General features: G+C 36.4%; 1 protein-coding gene across 2 annotated transcripts; it reads left to right on the forward strand.

Moving 5' to 3' along the window:
• The first annotated feature begins 754 nt into the window (after positions 1–754).
• LOC133822505 (histone-lysine N-methyltransferase, H3 lysine-9 specific SUVH4-like) lies at positions 755–22,357 on the forward strand. 2 transcript variants are annotated; one of them, XM_062254871.1, is made up of 16 exons: positions 755–926; positions 1,011–1,354; positions 1,474–1,503; positions 2,126–2,194; positions 2,635–2,686; positions 2,848–2,954; positions 8,234–8,413; positions 8,631–8,729; positions 20,075–20,173; positions 20,350–20,399; positions 20,490–20,578; positions 20,696–20,855; positions 21,065–21,170; positions 21,243–21,425; positions 21,637–21,870; positions 22,029–22,357. In XM_062254871.1, exons 2-16 carry the CDS (start codon positions 1,022–1,024, stop codon positions 22,140–22,142), a joined length of 1,905 nt encoding a protein of 634 aa, XP_062110855.1. In that variant the 5' UTR covers positions 755–926; positions 1,011–1,021; the 3' UTR covers positions 22,143–22,357. The 2 variants fall into 2 exon arrangements, with proteins under 2 accessions (XP_062110855.1, XP_062110856.1); XM_062254872.1 differs by having other exon boundaries at positions 1,017–1,354.
• The last annotated feature ends 2,811 nt before the right edge of the window (positions 22,358–25,168 follow it).

Below are 25,168 nucleotides of genomic sequence, written 5' to 3' on the forward strand. Positions count from 1 at the left end.
ATATCATATAAATTTCAAATAAATATCTTATTTTAATTAAATAATTTATTTATTTTTGTTTAAGTTTATGTTTGTTCTAGTTTTTGAATTTGGAAGTAACAACAAGAGATTATATATTATATGTTTAATGTAATATTAAATATTATATTTTAAATTTAAGTTTCTTGCTAGTTTTTTTAAAAAAACAATTTGTTGCTAATTCATCATATATTATATTATATGTTTATTATGATATTATTATAATAAGTGAGTTTAAGTTTAATTAAATTTTATTTAAGTTATAAAATATATGATTTTATTATTTTTAAATAATTATTATTGTAAAATATCTCAAAAATATCATATTTTAATTTGTTTAATTATTTATTATTTTTAAATAATTATTATTGTAAAATATCTCAAAAATATCCTATTTTCTTTTTTAATTATTTATTTTATTTAAGTTTAAGTATTTACAAACTACCGTTAAATATAAGAATATTCTGTTAAATATAAAAATATTTTGTTAAAGTTAACATTAAAAAAAAATAAAAAACCATTTAAACTAATAATTTTCGTTATCTACACACTTATTATATAGAAGAGATATATTTAATTTGCATTGATGAAGTAATTATTAAGTATAAATACAATAATATATTTTTTTTTGGTTGAAAAGAATATAATAAAATGTATTATATTGGTTGAAAAGAATAAGTACACTAAAATGTGTTATATATTTTGGTGCAAGTAGTATGACTGGAGTGAAGTGAGATTTAATGATAAAATCGCGCGTCTAAATTCAAATCCTATAATAATATTAGTTTACAAAACCCTAGATTTTATATAATTACTATCCCATTCCCACACCAAGCCAGGCCCTCCGGAGATGATGGCCTAACTTTGATTGCATGTAATTTGTTCAACGATTTTCCTCATAATTATTGGTACGATTCTTGTCTCTTTCTCGTGGAATCATGCTGTTGTTGTTCAATAATGGTTGTTGATAATCATGCGTAAATATTTTGTAGAACCAGAATCAATGGCTGGTCCGAGAAGTAGCCCAAGACTCCGAAATATTCCAGAAGATAAAAGGCCTTACTATGGCAGTCACACCAGGAAAAGGACGCCTTCCAATGCAGATACTACGCCGGTCTCCAAAATGCCTAAATTGAACAAATGCAAGTCTGTCAAAGCCAAAAACTTACGGTCTGATTCTGATAATTCCAATCAAAATGCTGTCATTTTGGATGATGATCAATCGCTGGTTCCGGTGCCTACTTGTTTGAATGATAAGAAGAAGGATACACACTTCGCTGCAAGAGTCAAAGAGTCATTGAGGCTTTTTAATTTGTTGTACCTCCAATTTGTTCAGGTAGCTATCTTTTTCTTGCTTGATCTTGAAATGTAAGTAAATATACCTCCAAGTAGCTGATATTATTTGATTGATAATGTGTGTTTTCATTCACTATAATACTTATTGCTCATATGCAGGAAGAGGAGAAGAGATGCAAGAAAGAACAGGTTTTTTTTATTTGACCCACATTCGTTCTGTTTTTTTTTTACATGGATACTGTGTTTTGATATTCCTCAGTCTCATAGTTCCATCTTTCTTACTATAGGCTTATAATTGTACACCCATGTCCCTAAATTTAATGGTTTGATTCTATGTTGGCTGTTATGAGGAAAAGAGAACAAAAGGGAGAGATTGAATTATACATAGAATGTGTAAGGGTGGCTTTCTTAGGGAGACATGTAAGTTTTGTTCAGAAAGATGGAAAAGATTTATAGAGATACACAATTTGGATGTGAGAATTGGCTACTTTGTGTTAGTTATTGTTAACAGTCGGGTCAAGTTTAAGAGAATGATTTACGTTTAATGTCGGATTCTTGGTACAGTGAACATCTTTCAGCTTGAACCCTCATCCAGTTTGGTGTCTGTACTTAATTTTGATTGATAAAGAAAAGCCTTTTGAAGTTATGATACATTTTGCAACGTGGTTTGTATAGCAGGTGCTTGCAAATTCATTTTTTGAATTGGAAATTAGATGTAGCAATTTCTTCGTTTTAATGGTTGTTGTCATATGGGAACATTGGTTGACCTTCACCATATTATTTTAAATGTTATTCATACAAATATTTGCAGAATGGCAGGGAACCCAACGGTGATGTTAAGAGGCGTACCAAACGACCTGATTTGAAGGTGATTTCCGAGGTAAGTTATCAGTACAAAAGTTGTACTTCTTAGACATCATTTTGTTTATAAAGGTGAAGGTTCTATGTCTTTTTTCCCATTGATCACTCTTCTAAATAAAGTGTTTGATGTTCTGCTTGGCTAGCAACCATGCTCTGCAGTCATATCTAATTTTTCTTTTTAGCTAGATTGTTTTAAATAGGCATCTATGCCTTCAATCATTATAAGCTAACTGGATTTTTTTTCTTCTTTGGAATTGTTTGTAGGAAATTGATTATGCATGCATATTGCAGTATAACTTTTTCAGAAAACCTCCTATAGTTTTCTACTTTTCTGTCCTTCTATCTCTGAAATTGCGTTTGAATTCTGTGCTGTTAATTTATTGTTTTGCTTTAACTAGAATTTTGTCTTTCTTGCCTTTGAGCATTAGAAATAATTACTCTTTTATGTTCTTATGGTAGATGTTCAAAAAGAGCACTCTGAAACCTGAAAGAACTTTTGGTCACCTACCAGGTTGGTCAACAATGTTTTTGTTAGTTGGATTATGTTATCTAGATTATACTCTGTTAAGTGGGCTATCTGCATGCACGTTCTTCTTCTTATTAGTATTAATACTGCAATTCAAAATCCCTTTCTCTCCAGCCATCTTAATTTCTTAATTTATAATGATATAGGTATTGAGGTGGGGCGTCAATTTTTCTCTCGGTCTGAGATGGTTGTTGTAGGAATTCATGGGCGTTGGTTAAATGGAATTGATTACATAGGGGATTCTTATGTCCAGGTACTGCTACTGTATCTAAACATTATCAGAAGAAACGATAAATATTCTCGTCTTATTTCTTCTTATGGTAATGTTCCTATTTTTACTTTTAACTTTTACTATGAGAATTTTGTTACTCGCATTTGCATTTGCATTCAGCATTGACGTCACAACTTGCATGCACTCCTAATTAGTACTTCCTATAATGCAGATGCTCTTAGAAGGAATAAAAAAGCTTAAAAAGTGAGTCCATATGGATGAGACCCACTAATTTGAAGTGTGAGATTAGTCATATGATATCACATCCTTTATTGGAATAACTTGTCTCACGCAAATGAGACTACTTTTGGGGAACTGACTATTTATCACAATCTGCAAACCTGGGACCTTGGATAAATACGTATATCAATCTTTAGAAAAATATACTCTTGATTGTTATTTTCATTTCTAAAGGAGTAGCTTTTAAATAGGCTGAGTACAAAAGGTATATTCTAGGTATAAATTAATCTATATTAATTACACCTTAGCTGTAAAACACTAACTAATAAATCAGATTATTTCTACACCATCCCTCAAGCTGGTGCATACAAGTCCCACATGCCCAGCTTGCACCCTTGCTCATCAAAGCTTTCTTTTGCTAATCCTTTTGTTAGCAAATCAACAACTTGTTGTTTGCTTGGCACATAAACAACACAAAGTTCTATTTTTTCAAATTTTCCTTTAATGACATGACGGTCCACCTTCACATGTTTGCTTCTATTATGATGAACCGGATTGTGTGCTATATTAATAGCTAATTTATTGTCGCTGTATAGTTCAAAGGATTTGCTATTTGAAGTTGTAGTTCTTTAAGAACTCGTTTGATCTAGATCAATTCACATACTCCTTAAGCAAGAGCTCTAAGCTCAGCTTCAGCACTACTTCTTGCGACAACAAGTTGTTTCTTGCTTCTCCAAGTAACAAGGTTTCCCAATACCTTGGTACAATATCTAGATGTTGATCTTCTGTCCTCAATTGAACCTGCCCAGTCTGCATTAGTGAAAGCTTTTATGCCTCTTTCTCTATTTTTTTTTAACAACATACCTTTCCCAGGTGTCTTCTTTAGATACCGTAATATCCTGTAAACTGCCTCCAAGTGGTCTTCTAAAGGGTTGTGCATATACTGACTGACCAAGCTAACTGCAAAGACAATGTTAGGTCTGGTGTGAGACAAATATATCGATTTTCCCACTAGTCATTGATACATCTCAGTCCGTAGGTTTCTCATTTTCTTTCTTCTTATACTTTCCCTTGGGTTCCACTGGTGTTGCTGCTGGTTTACATCCGAGCATACCAGTCTCTTTGAGTAGATCAATAACATACTTAAGTTGAGAGACTGAAATCCACTTTGCTTGGTTCTTGCAAACTCCATACCTAGAAAATATCTCATCTGACTAAGATCTTTTACCTCAAATTCTTGGGCTAATAGTCTTTTAAGCTCCATTCCATTAAGGTCATTTCCAGTTAGAATCATATCATCAACATAGATAATAAGAATTACAATCTTACCATCTTGTGAATGTTTGAAGAATAGAGTATGATCCGATTGACCTTGTTTGTACCCATGCTTCTTGATCACTTGATTGAACCTCTCAAGCCATGATCATGGTGACTGCTTCAAGCCAGAGAGAGATTTCTTTAAGTGACATGCTGTTTCATTTTCATATTTTCCTTCGAGGCCAAGAGGAATCTTCATATAGACCTCTTCCTCTAAATTTCCGTTTAGAAAGACGTTCTTAATATCAAGTTGCTGTAATGGCCAATCAAGATTAGCAGCTATTGATAGGAGAATTCTTATTGTGTTTAGTTTTGCCATTGGTGCAAATGTCTGTGTAGTCCACCTCGTAAGTTTGAGTGAACCCCTTTGCAACCAATCTCGCCTTGTATCTTTCTACAGTACCATCAACTTTGTATTTCACTGTGAATACCCACTTGCATCCTACCACATGCTTGCCTTTTGGCTTAGCAACTATTTTCCCGGTAGCATTTGGTTCCAACGCCCCTATTTCCTCTTCAACTGCTTTCTTCCACTTAGGAATGGACAAGGCTTCATCAATATTCTTTGGAATAATTGTTTCCTCAATTTTGGCAGCAAAGGCTCTGAATTTTAGTGTGGGTCTGTTGTAGCACACATACTTAGATATAGGATGTAAAGTACAATTCCTCACTCCCTTTTTGCAATGGGCGATCTGATTCTATCACATTCGAACTAGGATTAGAATGAAATGAAATTAGACTCAAAGAATCACTTGCATTGGGATTTGTCACTTGTTCAGACTCATGGGAGACGAGATCTGTAGCTGGCAGTATTACTTATAAACCAACAACTCTTTTTCTACATTTATTCGGTCTGTCTTTTCCATTTCAGAAGTATTTTGTTCAAAATTTAGCACAGAGTTAGACTCAATTAGCGGATTAGACTCAGTTGGCGGACTAGACTCAGCAGCGGATTAGACTCACTTGGTGGACTGAATTTAGGTCCTATCATTGGTAAACATATATCCCAACAGTGAGTATCCCTAACAATCCCGCCTAGAAGCGAAGTGTTGGGATAAAAAGGTTGCCCTTCATTGAATGTGGCATCTGATGAGACACTAAGGCTACGAGTGAGAGGGTTGTAACATTTGTAGCCCTTTTTGGTGGAAGAATACCCAAGGAAAATACACTTTTGAGAACGAGGATCAAGTTTGGTATGATTAGGTCCTAAAACATGAACATAGGCTGTACAATCAAACGTTTTTAGTGGAATATCTGAGAGTAGGTGAGTCTGAGGATAAATCTTAAGAGAAGAAATTGGAGTTTGATATTGTAAGATACGAGAAGACATTCTATTGATTAAATAAGCTGCTATCAAAACAACTTCTCCTTAAAACATCTAGGAACAAAAGTAGTAAACATGAGAGCCCTAGTAACTTCTAACAGATGTCAATTTTTCCTTTCAGCAATCTCATTTTGTTGGGGAGTACGAACACATGAACTCTGATGGACAATACTATTATTCTGTACCACCTAAGATTGAATTAAAATATTCTGTACCATTATCAGTATGCAGATCTTGGAGATTAGCTTGAAATTGATTTTTAATCATTGAATGAATTTTTTTGAAGGTGGCAGCGGCATCAAATTTGGTCTTTTAAAAGAAATACCCAAGTTAAATGAGTATGATTATCTATAAAGGATATAAACCAGCGGGTATTAGAGATATTTGTAACGCGGGATGGCCCCCACATGTCACTATGAATGAGAGTGAAAGGATGAGATGCCTTATAGGGGCGAGAACGAAAAACACTTCGAGTATGTTTTGCAAATTGACACACTTCACATTTGAACATGTTCAAGTGTTTGTTTTTAAACAGACCAGGAAATAAATGTTTCAGATAGGGAAAACTAAGATGTCCTAATCGGTAATGCCATTTCATAATATCAATATTAGAAGCAGTACAACCAGAATGCAACCTTTTATTACCTTGAGCATATGAAGGGTCAAACATCAAAGTAGTACAGCCTGCTACATTCTCTTGCACTTCAAATCATCTTTCCTGAGGAAAATTTCTAGAATTCACAATGTAAGGGTGAGAATTTTGTAATACAACCTTGATCAAGGGTAAGTTTGCTAATGGAGAGGAGATTACAAGATAGATTTGGCACATGAAGGACATCTTTAAGAGTAAGAAGAGAAGATAAATAAACGGAACCTTTACCAGCCACATAGAGAGCCATCAGCAATTTTTATTTTACTAATACCTGAACAAGGACTATAAGTAATGAACTGATGAGATTGACCAGTCATGTAGTTAGTTGCGCCGGAGTTGATGATCTATGGCGAAGTTTGAGCATTAAACGCAGCAGAAGTATTTGGAGCGGAGAAAAATCCCAGAGAGTGCAGATTTGGTGTGGAAGTCGACTTGAGCAACCTATGGAGTTGAGCAATCTGATCGGTGGTGAAAGGGAATGTGTCACGTTGAGCACCCATCATAGCGTACCAAGTGGTGTTGGGATCAGTTCGAGAAGTGACCATGGTTGATTTTCAATGGTTCGAATAAAAAAAGCTGAACAAACCAAAAAATGATAGCAAGGGAAAACACATGCCGAGGTGAGTAGGAGAACCACAGATAAAGGAAGCCAAGGAAGTGGACGCCGAAAAAATGGCTGTCGGAGGCTGCATGCACCAACACGTGCTGGTGCGTGGCGGGGAGGGCAGCGGCGCTTGGGGCTCACGCGCGACTCTATTGGGTATCGGATTTTGGGGTTGCGCTGATCGGAGGGTGGGCAAACTCCCTGGGTCGGAGGTGAGAATAGAAAACCACTCCAAAATAGTTTTCTAAGATTTGAACCTCAAGAGTACCAAACCTTAATTTTTTTAAGAAAGGGCTGAGAAAAAATTAAAAAAAATTCCTAATTTTTTAGCTTCTAAAGTTCTGATACCTTGTAGAAAATTATACTCTTGATTGTTATTTTCATTTCTAAATGAATAACTTTTAAATAGGTTGAGTACAAAATGTATATTCTAGGTATAAACTAATTTATATTAATTATACCTTAGCTGTAAAACACTAACTAATGAGTTGTAAAACGCTGTAAAACACTAACTAATGAGTTGTAAAACGCTGTAAAACACTAACTAGTGAGCTATAAAACACTAACTAATAATTCAGATTATTTCTATACAATCCTACTCTCATGCACCAAACATTCCCAAGGGAAAGCTTTCAATTAGATTGATTGTCCTCCGATGTATTCATGTAAACAGTATTGTGCATAGACTGAGCAATATCTGGCTTGGGAGAAGCTGAAAAAGTGATTATCTTGGTGTAAAAATGTTCTCTGTAACTATTTAACTATTTACAGTAGTCTTCTTTTTTTCGACTTGACCTGACCTGTGTCCTGAATGTTTGGGTGCTCCTAACTTCTCTGTCAATCTCAATATCTACCTTTAAACAACTATTAGAATTTACAGTTCTTGACATTTTGTTTGATAGCGGTGTTTGGTTGAGATTAACAACATTATTGTTCTTGTCAGCATACAACATTATGAAACCAAATGTTTAAAAGTGGTAATGCTCTTCCATTGGATTGATAATTGACGATAGCAACGTCTATATTGAGTCAATTAGTCAGTCCCTATGCCAACTCATATTGGGATTGGTTTGATAATTTGCTTATTGCTTTTTTTTTTAAGTTTGTGTGAAGGTGTCTTTTTGTGCTGAATTCTAAATAAAATCACACAGTAAATCTGAATGCTAATCTTCTGAACACTGCAGGACGAGTTTAAAGGCTATACCTTTCCACTTGCAGTAGCAGTCGTGTTGTCTGGCCAATACGAAGATGATGTTGATAACTCGGAAGAGGTTGTATATACAGGTCAAGGTGGGCATGATTTACTTGGTAAGAAGCGCCAAATTAAAGATCAGGAACTGAAGCGTGGTAATCTGGCACTTAAGGTATGTCCTGGAAAATATTTTTTTTCCCATTTATTTAAATTGGTTTTGGTTGCCTTTAATGTTTATGCTTTCCTAAGTACTTGTTGAGAAACATCACAGTATCTGCTAGTGTATTAATGAGGTTATAACGTATCCTTTTCTGTTGCAGTGGCTTACTTTGCATTTACTGGTTATTTTTGCTGTGAAATAATTTTTTTTTTTAAAAATCTTTGTGCAGAATAATATGGAGCAATCCATTCCCGTCAGAGTTGTTCGTGGACATAAATGTCAGGCTAGTTACAGTAACAAGGTTTATACATATGATGGTTTGTACAAGGTTAGCCATTCTAATATGATAATATATATAATGTAATTTTTTTTTGGTCTGGCTCTGTTCAGTTTCTTTTTCCTAGTTGAGTAGTTTGATAGGAAATTCCTGTCAAAACAGATCAAACAGTAGCCAAACACAGAGAAATAGAAAGAAATTCTGTATGTATTCAACCTCCTAGAATTCGAGAGCCAGGGTCTCTCCCAAAGCTGGTTACAGTCACTAATTCCTCCACACCTCTCACACTTCTCACTTGCAATTTATTCTATTACCTAGACCTCACTCTAACCGTACACCCCACTCCCATACAATACCGGCCCTTCTAACTAACTCTAGCCACTTTTTGTGCTTACCTCACCTTTCCCTTTCCTAGTATACACATATGTGATTGGAGGTCTATCAATACCCTTGTCCACAGTCTCACCTTGTCCTCAAGGTGGAAAGTAGGGTACTACTAGTTAATGGCATTAAAATCTTCCCATGTTGCTTCAAATTTAGGCAGTGGTTGTTGCTGGTGTGTGCCGGGCGAACATCTAAAATCTGGTCAGGGTCTAATGACTATTCCAACTCTATCGCCAAGTCCTTTGGGAGAGCAACAACCACTTGTTGTGGACCTAGAGCTGCACAAAGCATGGACACATGAAATACATAATGAATGCATGAGTCTGGTGGCAGCTGAGCCTATGCGTGCTAATACCCGAAAAGGACCAAAAAATCTAGGACTGAGTTTCTCGTTCTTGCATTTAGCTATGGACCTTTGGCGGTATGGACGAAGCTTAACATACACCAAATCCCCTTCTGCAAATTGCACCTCTCGCCTTGTCCGATATGCCTGCACCTTCATTTTCTGCTGAGCGCGATGAAGATTCATTTTTACAGCACTAAAATATCATCTCTTGACTGCAATTTCTGCTCTACCGATGATACTTTGGTACTAATTGGTTCAAAACACAACAAGGGAGGTGGTTCTCGCCCATAAACAACCTTGAAAGGGTCATACTTGCTGAGGAGTGAAATGAAGTATTATACCAATACTCAGCCCAAAAAAGCAAGTGTGCCCACTGTATTGGTTTGGTACTTACAAAACAGTGCAAGTATATCTCAAGGCAGCAGTTCACCACTTCGGTTTGGCCATCCGATTGAGGATGATAGGCTGAACTTTGCTTAAGATGTGTCCCTTGTAAACGAAACAACTCTTTCCAGAATAAGCTAAGGAAGATTTTGTCCCGATCTGAAACAATGGATCTCGGAACCCCATGGAGTCTAACAATCTCACGAACAAACACCGTTGCCACTGTTGTTGCTGAGAAAAGGTGTCGCGAGGCAATGAAATGGCCATACTTGGTAAGGTGATCTGCAACAACAAAAATCGAGTCAAATCCATTGGATTGGGGAAGTCCCTCAATGAAATCCATGGAGATATCCTCCCAAATTTGGCTTGGAATGGGCAAGGGCTGTAGCAAACCCGTTGGTGATTGAGCCAAATATTTGTTCTGCTGACATATTGCACATTCAGTTATAAATTTCTGAACGTCCTTCCTCATACCCTGCTTATGGAGGTCAGCCACCACCCTTTGCAAGGTCTTGAACACTCCTGAATGGCCCCCAACATTACTACAATGTTATTCTTGCAAGATGAACGAAATAAATGGGGAATAATGAGCCCCTTGAACTTCAAACACCCCTGGCTGAAAGTATACCCCTCATTAGCTTTACCCAATTGAACTTCCTTGATAATCTTGGAAAGTAAAGAATCAGTTGCCACATGAGCTTGCAAGTCAGGAATAAAGATCACCGTAGGGCTGATATTGCCACCAATTCAGCTCCTTGATACATTCGTGTTAAGGCATCAGCCGCCTTGTTTTCCAATCCCGGCCTATACCGAATTTCAAAGTCATATCCCAACAATTTCGTGAGCCATTTCTAATGCTCTGATGCGACCATTCTTCGTTCAAGGAGGTATTTGAGGCTTTGCTAGTCAGTGCGGACTAAAAACTTTCTGCCCAAAAGATAAGGACACCATTTTTGGATAGCTAAGACAATGGCCATCAACTCCCTTTCGTATATCGATTTTGTACGGGCTCGTGAAGACAGTTGCTGACTGAAATATGCAATGGGCCTTTGCTGCTGAATCATAACCGCGCCCAAACCACATCCTGAAGCGTCTGCTTCTACAATAAAAGGAGCGGAAAAATCAGGTAGAGCTAAAATTGGCACTGAACACATAGTTGCCTTAAGACTCTCAAAGGCCTCCTGCGCCTCTTGATTCCACCCAAAGGAATCCTTTCGCAACTGATCGGTCAACGATCTTGTAAACGACCCATACCCCTTGACAAACTTGCGATAATACCCCGTGAGCCCAAGAAATCCTCTTAACTCCCTCAGGGACTTCGGCACAGGCCAATTCTTCATAGCCTCAATTTTACTTGGATCTGTTGCTACCCGCTTCGCTGAAATCACATGACCATGGTACTCCACTCGAGGCTAAGTAAATAGACATTTTTTTTGCATTGACGTACAACTTGTGGTGATGTAACCTTTGTAAAACCATCTCCAAATGTTCCCTGTGTGCCTCCATCAATGAGCTGTAAACCAATATGTCATCAAAGAATACCAGAATGAATTTGCGCAGAAAATCTCGAAACACCTTGTTCATAAGTGCCTGAAACGTGGTCGGTGCATTTGTGAGGCCAAAAGGCATAACCATGGTCTCATAATGCCCTTCATGAGTCCTAAAAGTTGTCTTCTCAACATCCTTCAATTACACTCTAATTTGATGGTAGCTCGACTTGAGGTCCAACTTAGAAAAGATCGTGGCTCCATGTAACTCAAGTAGTAGCTTGTCAATCACTGGAATTTGTTAGCCACTGTTTCTCTAATGCCCGGTAGTCTACACAAAATCTCCAACTCCCATATTTTTTCTTGACCAACAATACATGACTTGAGAAAGGACTTGTACTAGGCCGCACAATACCAGACTTCAGCATCTCTTCCACTAGTCTTTAAATCTCATCCTTCTGTACCTGGGCATATCGGTATGGTCGAACCGAAATTGGCCCCGCCCCTTCGCAAAGAGTGATGGTATGGCCCCTGTTGCGTGGAGGAGGTAACCCCAAGGGCATAATAAAAACTAAATCATGCTGGTGCAACAACTCGGATATAGCCTCTGGGACCTGCTCACCCTGCACCACAAAATCCGTGGATAAGGGACTAAGTTTTACCCAATAGCCCTGTCCCTCTTGTTGCACTGCCCGAACCATCACCTTCAAAGATATTTGGGATTTGCAAAGAGTAGGATCCCCTTGAAGGGACACCTAAGTACCCGCCACTTTAAACCTCATAGTCATAGAACGCCAATTCACTTGCATATTGCCTAGTGTTTCTAGCCATTTTATGCCCAAAATGACATTAGTTCCTCCCAAATCCAACGACAAAAAATCCGTGACCACCTGCGAAGGGCCCAAATCCAGATTCACTCAAGAACAAATACCCTCCGTCCTCACCTTGCTACCCGTACCCAACAGAACTCCATAGCATGTTGTGGCTGTAATGGGCAATTTGGCTGCCTTGACCACTTCAGTAAAAACGAAATTTTGTGTAGCACCACTGTCTATTAGTACCGTCACCTATTGTTGGCCGATCGTCCCCGCTAGCTTCATAGTGTGAGCCGATGGCATGCCCACCAATGAATTTAGTGATAAGGTTGCCAAAGTCTCCTCCATGGTGTCATCAGTGGGAGAATCCGGGGTTAGGGTGGAGAATCAATGCTAGGGGCTACCTCTTCCTCATCCATCATCAACATAACTTGAAGAAATTTTTGCTCACATGCCCCTTATGAAATTTTTTATCACACTTGAAACACACACCCCGGGCCTTCATGTCTTGATACTCAGCTTTAGTAAGGCGCCTTGTGAACGGTGGTTTCGCCGGAGATGATTTTGTCGACCCCAAACTGGACTGCAATGCTCCTGCGGTAGCCGTAGTCGTGTTCGTCATCGTTCCTTTGGCAGAGAAGGGAGTGAATGAGGGTTGACGGATAAAGATTGGGCTCAGAACATATTTTGGGCCGGGTATTTGGGTTTTAAGGCTCGTATTCAGTAACAGATGGCTTTCTTCCACCCTTTGGGCTGTCTCCATGATTTGGACCAGGCCCGCAGGCTGCAAAATGTGAAGAACCCCTTTGATGTCCTCCTTCAACCCCATAACAAAGCTTCCTTCGAGTATGTGCTCCACCACACTAGAAACTTTGGATGTCAGGGCTTCCCACTTCACACTATAATCCTTCACAATGGCTTCCTGGGTCACAGACAACCATTCTTCCGCCGTCGACCCTACTGGTACAGTGCGAAATCGCAGCAACAACAAAGTCTTCAAAGCCATCCATGATGTAATCGGCCTCCTCTAGTTTTCCCATTGAAACCACTATAATCCATCGCCCTCCAATCCGATTATTGCTGCTTCGAGCATATGAACTTCCGATAATGATTCAGTAGACGATACCTCTCTACTCTGAAAATCCAGCCGTCCGGGTTGTCGCTGGAAAACAACGATAGCTTTGTTCGTGGTGGGCGATAATTGCCTCCATACCCTTGATTGCTGTAAGGCCATGGGTCTCCTGGCTGTGACTGATGTTGAGGAGTCGGACGGAGCTCAGTTGGTTGAGGCCTCAAAGTCGAAGACTCCTTCGCATCTACTGCCTTGCGTTGCCGATCATTGCTTGCGGCCGTTGGCTCTGCTCGTGGTTGTCTCGAATCTTGGAGGAATTGAGTCGTATGACCCACTAGAAAATCCATTTTCGTTTGCATTGTTGCAAACCTAGATTTCAGAGTATTCAGCTCCTGCGGAAGATGTTGCAAATGTGATCTAACTCCCATGAGCTCGAAATGAAACCCAAGTTGCAGGTTCTCCAAATGTTCATCAATGGCCTCAAGTGGATTATCCTTCGGTGCCATGGATAGTACTGGCTTTGATGCCAATTTGATAGGAAATTCCTGTCAAAACAGATCAAACTGTAGCCAAACATAGAGAAATAGAAAGAAAATCTGTATGTATTCAACTTCTTGGAATTTGAGAGCCTGGGTCTCTTCCAAAGTTGATTACAGCCACTAATTCTTCCACACCTCTCACACTTCTCACTTACAACTTATTCTATTACCTAGACCTCATTCTAACTCGTACACCCCACTCCCATACAATATCAGCCCTTCTAACTAACTCTAGCCACTTTTTGTGCTTACCTCACCTTTCCCTTTCCTGGTGTACACATATGTGATTGGAGGTCTATCATAGTTGTACATCTTAGCATATTCTGCAAATTATGAATGAGCTACTTTGTTATTCTCCGTAGTGATGCATTAACTCGACATAGCATGACTTAGAGAACATGGCTGTTGTCGTGGTAAAGCAATCCACGACCCCAAGGCTCCAAGATTCACCTGCAAAACAAACCGAAAACAAATACATACAGAAAGTGTACTAAAACACAAACACTTGGAGAACAAAATATAGAAAAGGGAAGAAAAAGAATCACACAGAGAGATTTTATACTGGTTCAGCCTTAAAACTAAGGCCTACATCCAGTTCGAGCACTTCTCCACTATAATGAATCAATGTTACAAAACAACCAGCCCTTCTTCCTCTACAAAGGTTCTTGAACACTCTGTACAACTCAAATTATGAGCACTTAGTTTACACCACAGTAAACTCTCACACACTCAACAATGTACAAAGAAAATTAACCCTTGTTCTGTCAATCTCTCTTTTCAAAACCTCTTATTTTTCTTGTACCCAACTAATGAAACCCCTGGATATATATAGCTGCAGCTCCAGATGCTTCACGTGCTGAATGTAAAACTAGTTCTGTTTTAACTGACTAAAAGTCTGTTGTAACTATCTAGGCTTAGAAAAGTAACAGAAGAGATAAGTTATTTAATGACCTCTTAATAATTCTTGAAGACCAATCAAGTTCAAACAGTTCAAAGGCAGCACCTTAGTACCCAAGTTTGTTGCATTTTCTTCAGTAGGGACCTTTTCCAAGTCAATCTCTTTGTTTTCAATTTTCTCTCTTATCCAGTACATCCTAATGCCAATGTGCTTTGAACGCTCATGGTACACTGGATTTTTGCTGAGATGAATTGCTGACTGACTATCTGAATATACAGTAACTCTTCCCTTCAACATCTTTAACTCTTTGAGTAAGCCTTGAAGGCAAATTCCCTCTTTGATAGCTTCAGTTATGCCATAAATTCTGACTCAGTTGTATATAATGCCACCACAGGTTGTAGTCGAGTTTCCAGCAAATACAATTTCCATTTACAAGAAAAAAAATGAAGTTACTGACTTCCTATTGTCTCTATTTGTTGCATAGTCAGAATCTACGAATCCTTCTAGTTGAATATGTTTCTTGGCTTTCTTGAAGTGCAATCCATAATTCAAAGTGCCTTTGATGTATTTTAACAACCATTTCAAACCTTCCCAACGAGGTTCGCCTGGATTAGCCATATACCTACTTAGTATGCTTATAGGATAAGCTAGATCAGGTCTGGTACTCACCATTGAGTACATTAAGTAACCTATTGCTTCTGAATAAGGAACACTATCCATTCTTTTTGTATCTTCATTAGTCTTTGGGCATTGATCATTTGAAAATTTGAAATGCCCAGCAATAGGTAGGGCTGACAATTCGTGTAAACGTGTCAGATTCGTGTCGACACGATTATGATACGACAGGATTAAGGTAAACACGAACACGACACGATTATTAAACGTGTCAAAAATATGAATACGATTATGACACGATTATTAAACGGGTCAACACGAACACGATTAATCCTAATTATATGAAAAAAATCATAAAATCTATGCAAATTATTCGTGTTATCGTGTTTGACACGATTATGACACGACATGATTATTAAACGGGTCAACACGATTATGACACGACACGATTAAGGTAAATACGAACACAACACGATTATTAAACGTGTAAAAAACTCAAATACGAACACGACACGATTATTAAACGTGTCAAAAACTCAAACACGAACACGACACGATTATTAAACGTGTCGTGTTCGTGTTTACCTTCATCGTGTCGTGTCGTGTCATCGTGTCGTGACCCAAATTGCCACCCCTAGCAATAGGCATGCTGACAGGTTTAGAATTACTCATGTTGAATCTGTCAAGCACCTTTGACAAGTATCCAGTTTGAGAAATAATCAACTTCTCCTCTTTTTTCTTCCTTGTAATGACCATGCCAAGAATTTTCTTTGCTGTACCCAAATCCTTCATTTCGAACTCCTTACTGAGCTGTCCTTTTAACCAAACAATTTGTTGCTTTTCTTTTCCAATTAGTAACATATCATCCACGTATAAGAGTAAGAAAACAACATCACTTGTTTCTAAATTCTTGTAGTATAAACATGTATCAAACTCAGACCTTTTGAACCCCAAACTAGTCACAAAATTGTCAAACCTTCTATTCCATTGACGAGGAGATTTCTTCAGACCATATAAAGACCTCTCTTGCTTGCTTACAAGTTCACGACCTGGTTGTTCTACCTCAAAACCTTCAGGTTGACTCATGAAAATGGTTTCTTCTAGCTTTCCATTCAAAAACGCTGTTGTAACATCTATTTGTTCCACCTGAAAATCTAGCTGGGTTGCTAAAGCTAGCATGATCCTTATAGTTTTATACTTAACTACTGGTGAGAATACTTCATTATAGTTTATCCCCTCTTCTTGTGTAAAGCCCTTTGCCACAAGTCTTGCTTTATACCTTTTTGCCTCAACATGTGTTGCCCCTTCTTTTAGCTTATAAATCCATTTGCAAGCAACTATCTTCTTGTCTCTAGGCTTTGAAACTAACTCCCATGTCTTATTCTTCCTTAAAGAGTCCATTTCTTCATTCATAGTTTAATCCATAACTTTGAATCTCCGCTTTTAATTGCTTCCAGATATGTTGATGGCTCACTTTCATCAAGTTGTCTCGCCGCATTTAGAGCATATGAAATGACATTTGCTTCTCCCAATTTGCAAGGAGCACGAATGACTCTTTTGGTTCTATCTCTAGCTAATTGATAGTTAGCAAGACTTTCGTGAGGTTGCCCATCATCAGGATGTTGCTCAGATTCCTAACTTCCACTTTGACTAGTAGACTCGTCTTCTGTTCCTTGAGACTCAACTGACGTAAACTCTATCTCTGTACTGGTACTTTGTTTACCTAGGTTTCCTGCATCACATGAAACACTACCTTTCTCTTTCAAGTGTAGAAATTATTTTGTACCCTGGTTGTTCTAATGAGCATAGCCTAAAACCTTTAACACCATTTGGATATCCTAGAAACAAACATTTTACTGATTTTGAACTTAGTTTATCAGTGTCTTGGTGTGCATATGCTTCACAGCCAAATATTCTCAAATGACTTAGGGATGGGGGATGACCAGGCCATTTTTCTTCAGGGGTTTTTAGGTCAATTACTCTGTTTGGACTTCTATTTGCTAAATAGGCAGCTCTAATGACAGCTTCACCCCAAAATTGTTTAGGCAAACCAGAGTTTATAAGCATGCATCTTACTTTATTTAAAAGAGTTCTATTCCTTCGTTCAGCCACCCCATTTTGTTGTGGTGTGTGAATTATTATTCTATGCCTTTCTATCCCCTCCTTTTTGTACCAAGTATTAAATTCCTCATTATCAAATTCTAGGCTATTATCTGTCCTAATAACTTTCAACAACTTACCAGTTTGTTTCTCAATATAATTTTTCCACTCTTTAAATTTTTCAAAGCAATCACTCTTGTGTTTTAAATGATAAATCCATACCTTTTTGCTATAATCATCTACTATGGACAAAAAATAGCGATTTCCACCTTGAGTAGCTACTTTGCTCGGCCCCCAAAGATCCAAGTGAACAATCTCCACAATCTAAGATGCTTTATGTTTTCCAACTCCAAATTTGACTGTGTTGTTTACCTCTAATGCATGTTTCACAAAAAGGCAGAGAAGAGGATTTTATGTTAGTTAATAAACCTTGTTTACAAAGTTCAGTCATACCTCTGTCACTCATGTGGCCTAGCCTTTGATGCCAAACTTCTATCTATGAGCGATCATGTTTGGCCATTGATGCTTCACCAGCTGGGACAATACTACCAACAAGTACATATAAACCATGTTTTTTGATGCTTTTCATTATCACTCTTAAACGTTGTGAGATTCTGAAATTTCCACTACTTCCTTTGAAGCACAACCCTTGAGAATCCAGTGCACTAATTGATATTAAATTCTTTCTTAAATTTGGTATGTACCTCACATTTTCAAGAATCCTTATTGTTCTATCAAAGTATTTTATTGCTATAGACCCAATTCCTTCTACTTGACAAGCTTGATCATTTCCCATGAGTACTTTGTTATTGTGCAATTTCTTGAAATAAAAAAACCATTATTTTACTAGGCTCATATGATAGGTACATCCTGAATCAAGTATCCATTCAGTTATATTTCTTGCTGATGACTCGTTGAACATTTCTCCATCAAAATATTCTAGACTTGTTCCATCTACGAGTGCAGTAGTGTCATCTGTGTGTTGATCGTCTTTCCTTTTCTTCTTCAAATCCCAACAAAACCTTCTAAGGTGTCCAATTTTTCTAGTGGTGACACCTTGTTTCTTTTCCTCTTGACTTTGATCAAGCAGGAGACCTCCAATTTGAGTTGTCTTTCCCTTTACTGAAAGATCTTTTTGGTTTTCTTCCCCTCATGAACAAAGACTCATCTTTTTCTTTCTTGCCTTTCTCAACATTCATCTCAAATTCTTTAGTCTTCAAAATAGACAGAACATCTTCCAAACACAGAGTTTCTTTACCATATTGAATCACTGTCTTGAGCTTTCTAAATTGATTAGGCAGGCTATATAACAGTATTATAGCTTGGTCCTCTTCAACAACCTTTTCGCCTATATTACTCGAATCTAAAACAATCTTGTTAAAATCATCAAGATTCTGGTTTAAGGTTTTAGTAGAATCCATTGTGACTCTATAGAACTTTCCTTTTAGATATATTTTGTTAGATGTAGTCTTAGTCATATATAATTGTTCAAGTTTCGACCACATACTAGCATGAGACTCTTCTCCTATTACCTGTCTCAACACGTTATCTGACAGATGCATCACAATTGCATATCTGGCTTTCTTCATCATCACCTTTGTATCTTCAGACTTCTTTTTCTCATCAAGCTTGGTTTCTCCTATAAGAGCACCATTAAGATTTTGATGTATGAGAACAACCATCATTTTCTCCTTCCAAAGGCTGAAATTCCAAGTTCTGTCAAACTTGTCGAGATCAAAATGCAATGTCGACATTCTTGCTCCTTTTTTTCTGTGTAGTAATCAAGAATCAAATTTGAGCCTTGTTCTTCAATCTCTGTAACCTTGGCCTCTGATACCACTGTCGTGGTAAAGCAATCCATGACCCCAAGGCTCCAAGTTTCACCTGCAAAACAAACCAAAACCAAAAACAAATACATACAGAAAGTGTACTAAAACACAAATACTTGGAGAACAAAAAAATAGAAAAGGGAAGAAAAAGAATCACACAGAGAGATTTTATATTGGTTTAGCCTTAAAACTAAGGCCTACGTTCAGTCCGAGCACTTCTCCACTATAAAGAATCAATGCTACAAAACAACCAGTCCTTCTTCCTCTACAAAGGTTCTTGAACACTCTGTACAACTCAAATTATGAGCACTTAGCTTACACTACAGTAAACTTTCACACACTCAACAATGTACAAAGAAAATTAACCCTTGTTCTGTCAATCTCTCTTTTCAAAACCTCTTATTTTTCTTGTACCCAACTAATGAAACCCCTAAATATATATAGTTGCAGCTCCAGATGCTTCGTGTGCTGAATGTAAAACCAGTTCTGTTTTAACTGATTAAAAGTCTGTTGTAAATGTCTAGGCTTGAAAGAGTAACAGAAGAGATAAGTTATTTAATAACCTCTTAATAACATGTCATATGCCAGTGATATTAGGATTACCCAACAGCTGTTATCTGTCTTAATGCCAAAATAAAGGGTTTTGGTTTTGGAACAAAGGAACACTTAGTAAAATGAAACATCTTCTCTCTTCTTCGATGTGTAAACATAGGAAATGGAATGATATAAAAAAGGGAAATTGTAACCAAATTCATAAACAAGCAACATAGATACACAAGCATCACTGAAATGCCTTTGTTATACCAGTTTTGTAATGCTGTATGTTGAGCTTCTTCATAATTTTTGAGCTACTATGATGGATGAAATAAATTATTTCATGAACTGAATTGAAAGTTAGAGTTTATTTATTTGTTTATTTTCTGCTAGGTTGTTCAGTTCTGGGCAGAGAAAGGTGCTGCTGGCTTTACTGTTTTTAAATACAGGTTGAAGCGACTTCCAAATCAACCTGAATTGATCTCAAATCAGGTTACCAGTTCTTTTTATTTCCAAAATGTTTACTTTTATTGCATTCTACTGTCAAATAATTTGAACCATAAGCCCTCATTTACTTAGTTTGCAAGTTTGTTCTATAGACGTATGTGGTTTACTTTTGACAAAGGTAGATGAAAACAGCATATTTGAAAAGCTGATATAACTTTCAGGTTCATTTTATAGGCGGGGGAAAGCATAAATCTCAGTCTGTAATACCTGGGTATGAAATCAGTAGTCATAACCACAAATAAGCTTTGGTTTTGGTATGTGTCCATCCATAAATTTTAATGCCAATGTGTTATTTTCTCAGGTTGGTCTGCAAGGACATTAGTAATGGTCAAGAAAGTAAACCTATCCTTGTTACCAATGTAATTGATGATCCACCTTTAGCACCAGAAGGTGAGAGCTAAATCCTCCAGATTTTTTTTGTAAATGAGTTTGTTTTATTGAGTGTGAAAGAATATTGCGGGTTCACAATTTTATTTATTTCTTGGTGTGGCGGCCGGCATCATGTAGGCTTTACATATATTAAATCTATTCAAGTAGCGCGTAACGTTAAAATCCCACCGAACGGTCCTGGATGCAATTGCAAAGAAAAATGCACTAATCCAAAGACTTGTTCTTGTGCTCGACTTAATAACCATGACTTTCCTTATGTGAGTCAAGATGGTGGCAGGTTAGATTTAATTATCAATTTTGCAGCCCATGAATCGTAAGCTGTAATGTGAACACTCTTTTCTGTTGTCTTTTGATTATTCATTTATAGTATTACTTTTCAGTTCCTCCTTTTTGTCCGCATAAATTTAGTTTGTTTTGTTTTATTTTTGCAATTGCATTTTTCTTGTTGTTGCAAAATTTACCAATTGATCTGTTCTCCCATTTTAGACTGGTCGAGCCTATGGATGTTGTCTTTGAATGCGGACCACAGTGTGGCTGTGGACCTAAATGTGTAAACCGTACGTCCATGCAGGAATTAAAGCATCGACTTGAGGTTATTAATTGCCCTTTTTGGACTTTTGAATCTGCATTTGACAGATTTTGTAATCTAAGTGCTTTTTTACAGGTCTATCGGACTCCGGAAAAAGGTTGGGCTGTTAGGTCATGGGACTATATTCTTCCAGGTTCGCCAGTATGTGAATATGTTGGAGTTATTAGGAGAAGTGATGAATTAGACAATGTCTCTGAGAATGACTACATATTCGAAATTGATGGCTGGCAAACCATGAACGAGATAGAGGGGCGAGAGGTATAGTTACCATCAAATGAAGGTTATGAGATCTTGCTCTATTGTCCATCAACTTATTTTTCGGGTTTATACTCTTTTTGGGATTGACATGACTTGGGTTATTTTGCAAACTATGAGGTTTTGTTTCTGTATAGCTGTCAGATCTTTTCTTACACTGGATATTTGGAAAAGTTTATGCTTTCGTTTGTTTTAAGTATCTTATTCTTGGCAGAGGCGATTGCGTGATGTATCTCTCCCACATAATCACGCTGTTAGAAAAAAAGGAAAGATATCAGAATGCGCACCTGAGTTTTCCATCGATGCAGGTTCCTTTGGAAATGTTGCCAGATTCATCAATCATAGTTGTGAGCCTAATCTCTTTGTTCAGTGTGTTTTGAACTCTCACCATGACCTTAGACTTGCTCGAGTTGTGTTATTTGCTGCAGATAGCATACCTCCTATGCAGGTGAGGGACTCTTGTGTTTTCATTAGTTTTCTCTAAGCAGCAGCAAATGTATCCAAAACCATTGTTTGTGAAACTAATTAGTGATTTCTTAGCTTGAAATTTCTTGTTATGTCATCAGCATTCTTGGCTAACAAAATGTGTTTCATTGTTGCAAACAGGAACTTACATATGACTATGGTTATGTACTCGATAGTGTTGTTGGTCCTGATGGAAAGATAAAGAAGTCGCCTTGCTACTGCGGTGAACCTAGCTGTCGAAAGCGGTTATACTAGACAGAGAATTTTTTGCATTTTGGTTAGTTGGCCTCCCCTAATGAAACATTTTTTTTCTTGTTAAATTCGAATATCAGCTTTGCCCTCAAAATATCGATGAAGTGGGAACCATATCGATTTTAATAGAAATTTAAATTCTTGCTTATGATTTCTCCACGTAATAATGTGGTCACTTTGTAGTACTATACTTCTTTTGGAGGTCTAAAATTCGAATATCAGCTCTGCCCTCAAAATAAATAATAATAATAATAAAAAAAGAAATAGTACCTAATCATATAGTGTGTACATATGTATTTTTTTATTTTAAGATGGTAGTAGGGTAGAAGTCCCTCTGCCACTCAAATAAATGGCTTTAGCTTAGAGCCAAAGGTCAAGTGGATGATTAAAGCAAAGTGAAACGTGATTTATCCGCAAACAGAAAAAGAAAAGCCACTCTTATTTAGACGTAGCAGCCTGCAGGGTAGGATTAGGATTAGGATTAGGATTTTTAAGATACCTTTTTCACTAACAAACCTTACCCTTGTATTATTTTAAAATTAGTTCATTAAATTATTGATTGACTTGTGTCAAAATTTCACATGAATAATAAAAGAACCGTACATATTCGTGTACAAATACAAGCCCCTCCATAGCTATACATGTGTTTACTTAAGGAAACCATTTTCTTGAACCTCACGAGAGTACCTGTCGCTTCTTAGTCTCATTAAATAAGTGAGCGCTCCCTCCCTCACTCTTGGGTAGAGTACTATTATTAATAATAATATTTTGTTTAAAAATTAGAATTTTTTTTTTTGGTAAGAACAGTCATTCCAATGTAGTGAGTTTTTCTTTCATCATTTTGGTAATAGTTATTCATCCAAAAATTTGTGGCCATTCTTGATGAAGTTTGTTCGTAGTCCTTTTAACCCTTGCAAGAGTAAGAGATTTGTTAACATAGCCATATTGAGGGGTTATCCCTCTCATGAATTGTGTAGCAAAAGAAGGCTTGATGCCCTTTGACAAGTGTAACAGTTTGATTTCTAAGAAAATATTTGGCCATGATTGGATCACAACTATTTTTTTGTTTCCGTTTACATGGTCATACAGGGAAACTTTTAGATTAAGCCTAAGATCACATCACTTCCAATGGTTTTTACTCTATTTTTTTTAGAATATATCACAAAAATCTCACTTTTTTTGTTTTATGTATATCCAATTTTTATATTATACCATACGAGTTTTTATTTTTTCTATATATTATTTAAATACTATATTTTTTTTATTCATTTAAAAATAACTTAACGAAGGAGGAGAATGAGAGATGTTATTAAAAAAAGTTTGAAAGATAAATAATAATCTCTAAAAATGTAATGACAATATAAGAGAGCATTGATTAGAGTTTCTTTTTTGAATCATTCTTCTTTATATTTTGAGGCTATAACAATACCAGCTTAAAAACTTCAAACCCTCCCTCTAACTATTTACTTTATTTATACATAATTTATATTTCTAGCTATAACCTAAATAATGAAGTTTTGTTCATAAAGTATAACAACTTTAAAAAAAAATTGTTGTGAAAAATATTTAATGCAAATCTCATACTTGTATATTGGACTCAAATTTGATTTTTACGACAAAAACTCAAATGTAATTACTTATTTACATATAATTGAGGACAGAATGGTCATATTGATCAAATTTGAGTTTAGTATATTAAATATGTACGATTTCAAATTACTGGTACTAGATGAACATTATTGAATACATAAAGTACTAAGTTTATATTTCGATAAAGCGCAGGGTACCAAATGAAAATTATCAATATTGAATTTTTTTGAAAAAAAATCTTATGATATTTACCATGTGAAATTTTTTATTCTTGAAATTTAAATTATTTGAAAGAAAAATAATCACAGTAATAATGACCAATAACATATAAGAATGGGTAAAAGTACATTACTCGTTTTGCCTTTATGTTTTGTTAAATTGATTTTCAGAAGATATTTTGATGAAAATAATTTCAAATATGACCAAAATACATTTAAATTTTATTAAATGTTGAATTTTAATTATATTTAATTAATTCTTTAAACAAAAAATAAAAAATATATTAATTTATAAATAATTTAATAGAATTTTTTTAAAAATATATTAAATCAAAATTAAAACTTCATTAAGTTCTTCCTTTTATTCAAGATAAAAAAAGTTAAAATAAATCAAACTCATAAATCATAACAAAAAATCAAACTCAAATTTTATCATTACATTGCAAGATCAAAATAAAAAATTGATCATGATCAAATCAGCTATTGAAATGTCAAACCTAAAAAATGCTTAAAAAATACTAAACAATATAAGATTTGAAAAATGTTCAATAATACAAACAAAGACCAAATCCAACATGCCCTAAAACCCAATTCAAAGAAAAATCAAAATTCATTAAACATTATTCAAATCTCAAACCTAGATAAAATACTCCAACTCAAACAAAAAAAATAGAAACCAATGAATCTCATTTATTCTTAGAAGCAAATAAAAATTCTAAACAATCCTGAAATGCCAAAAATAATTCAGTCGAACACCTATATTAGAGGAACATCAAGCATCTCCTATCGCACCCAACCATTATCATGGGTTTGTTGTCATCGCAAAACTCAGCCCGCCGTCGATTTGAAGCCTTGTCACTTAGAAACTCAACCTCCATCCTCGTCCAAACACCCTATCTAGTTGACCTTCTGCCAAGAAGAAAAATAGGAAGCACCAAGAGTTGACCCACACACGACCTCTGATATCTCCACCTCCCAACCTCACGAACTGAGCTTTATCGAGAACGAAGCTCCCCTGTCTAGGGTCAGATTGGCTGGGTAGGGAGAGAAAAAAATGGACAAAATAGAGTAGGAGAGAATGGAGAAAATATAATTATATTTTTTTAATAATAAATCTAATTTAAATTAATTAATTTTTTTTGTTTGTATTTAGTTTATATCTTAAAATTTATTATTATATATTTTTTATTATCAATTATTTTAATTTGAAATTATTTTGAC

Source organism: Humulus lupulus, chromosome 3 (assembly GCF_963169125.1).
Source record: "Humulus lupulus chromosome 3, drHumLupu1.1, whole genome shotgun sequence".
NCBI lineage: Eukaryota > Viridiplantae > Streptophyta > Magnoliopsida > Rosales > Cannabaceae > Humulus > Humulus lupulus.